This window comes from Lagopus leucura, unplaced genomic scaffold (genome assembly GCF_019238085.1).
Source record: "Lagopus leucura isolate 7727_CA_CO unplaced genomic scaffold, USGS_WTPT01 35282-0_obj-0_obj, whole genome shotgun sequence".
NCBI lineage: Eukaryota > Metazoa > Chordata > Aves > Galliformes > Phasianidae > Lagopus > Lagopus leucura.
In genome coordinates, this window is record NW_024968655.1 from 1 (window position 1) to 2,328 (window position 2,328).

At 47.8% G+C, this 2,328-nt stretch overlaps 1 protein-coding gene across 1 annotated transcript; it reads left to right on the top strand.

Annotated features, from left to right (window-relative positions):
- Positions 1 to 6: 6 nt before the first annotated feature.
- On the top strand, positions 7 to 519 carry LOC122193766 (olfactory receptor 14A16-like; the record flags this gene model as incomplete). Its single annotated transcript, XM_042894637.1, has 1 exon — positions 7 to 519. A coding segment is annotated over one exon (513 nt), but the record flags the coding sequence as incomplete, so codon positions are not given.
- Positions 520 to 2,328: the final 1,809 nt, after the last annotated feature.

The window sequence follows — 2,328 nt, forward strand, 5'->3', positions numbered from 1 at the left end:
CTGCTGCACACTGCCAACACATTTTCTCAATCACTGTGCCAAGGCAATGCTGTGGATCAGTTCTTCTGTGAAATTCCCCAGATCCTTAAGCTCTCCTGTTCGAAACTGGGCCTTGTTATGGAAATTAGGCTTCTTGTGGCTAGTATAGTTCTTTGTTTTGGGTGTTTTGCTTTCATTCTTTTCTCCTATGTGCAGATCTTCAGGGCCGTGCTGAGGATGCCCTCTGAGCAGGGACGGCACAAAGCCTTCTCCACGTGCCTCCCTCACCTGGCTGTGGTTTCCCTGTTTCTCAGCACTGCCATGGTTGCTTACCTCAAGCCCCACTCCATCTCTTCCCCATCCCTGGACCTGGTGGTGTCATTTCTGTACTCAGTGGTACCTCCGGTATTGAACCCCCTTATCTACAGCATGAGGAATAAGGAGCTGAGGAATTCTCTGTGGAAACTAATGGCCAAATGTGTTTTGAAATCAGTGAACTGCCCATCTATTTCTATACGTGACTTGTCATTCAGATTTTAACATAATCACGCTGTCTTTTTTTTTTGTTTGTTTATGTATTCATTTGCTAAGTGTTATTTTTTGAATGTTTTATTTTGTGTTTTATGTATTCTAAACTTTTTCACTGAATCTTCATTATGCCTATCCATTCCTATCCAGCTTCTACCTATGTAGTGTAACTCAGACACACTGTACATGAGGAACCAGGCTCTCTGTGAACCTTATCAAAACAAAGGGCATGCAATGACTTTGTCTGTCTTCTTTCCTGAGAGGCATTTCTGGAGCTGTTGGGTCAGTTGTTCTCACAAACCCATAATCCAGCAGGAAGCATACGGCTGTTAATCCAACTGTGTGGTGACTTCAGCCTGCAATAGCTGACGGGCCATCCCTTGGCTCCTGGCTGGGGTCTGTGCATACAGGATCACATCTGCAGTGTCCCTGAGAGGCTGACAGAAAGTGCCAGGTTGATGTGTTGACTGTGGGATCCTCTCTGCCTGAGCACCTGGTAGGGCCCATAGAGGAAGAAGGAGGTTTGTGTGAGGGATTGTGATGGCTCTTCTGTGTGAGTACCAACTGGATAGCAGGAGGGACATGACTTGAAAGTGTCTGTCCATGAAGCTGGCAGGTGCCTTGGAAGATGATGGTGAGGTTCCTTCTTCTCAATGGCACAAGAAAGCTGATGGTTGGTGTTTCCATGAGGAAATGATTTCCAACACGATGCAGTTGGTAGCAGAAATGTGCCAAGGGAGAAAAACGCTCCCTCACAGTGCAGCTTGAAAGCCAGAGACTGGGCCTGAGGAGGAAGAAATGTCACTGGAAGTGTTATGATGTGGGACCATGCTGAGGGATCACTCCATGCCTCTGTGTTTCAAGGGCCATTCAGAGAGGCCTGAGAGACATCAGTGAAATGATTGCAGTGCCAGGGTCAGAGCAGGGTGCAGAGGAGAGGTGGGTGTCTGCAGACCACAGGGAAACAGGGGCTGGGCTGGAACAGCATAGGAAAGCCTGCAGAGGAGAAGGCAGTGGGTGCTGGTGAGGATGGAAGGCTGCAACATCAGTAAGGTTTTTGTCCCCTTGCTTATTCTTTGTGAGGAGATTTATTATGCTTATGGTAATGGGGCCTCACTGCTGCCTTGCATCCCTGTGCAGAGGCTGGCAGGTATCACATTGTTGTCCTTCACATGGAGTACAATCTGCCCCACCACACCAACCCCAGGACGAGCCCTGAGCTCATTCCCTCAGATACGGTGAATCTCCTGTCCAGTGTCTGGATGTCAGGCCTTGGCCCTTCTCCTTCATCAGGCAAACCAAGAGATTTCTCAGCACAATGCCTTACATAACTGTAATCATTGCCTCCAATTACCGGCTCTAACAAGTCCAAGGGAGCCTGTGCTGGTGATGTCCCTTAGTGGGCCACAGTACTCCAAGATACTTCAACTTTTCAACCCAATTAACTTTCTCCTCTCAGTACCTGAGGTTCATAGAGCCAGCATCAAATGTACCATGGGTCTCTCTGTAGTACAGAAATCTGCAATGAGCCATATCAGTTCCATAATGTCCTAGAAGTTGGAGAGTTTTCATAATGTAGTAAAGGAAGGAGATTTCAAATGGATGTTGATCCAGAGAGTCTCCTAAGGAAATCTGCATAGGCAGAAGCAATTGCTTGAGGTCTGACACAGTACAGACAACCTGACTGCTCACCTCCCCAGGCCTGACGTGTCTGCTGCATGCCACCTGGCACTTGCATCACTTTTCCCTACACCAGAATTCTCCACTGAAGTCTGCAGCTGGATGGTACAGTTCCTTTACACCATTCCTTTACCTGCTTTC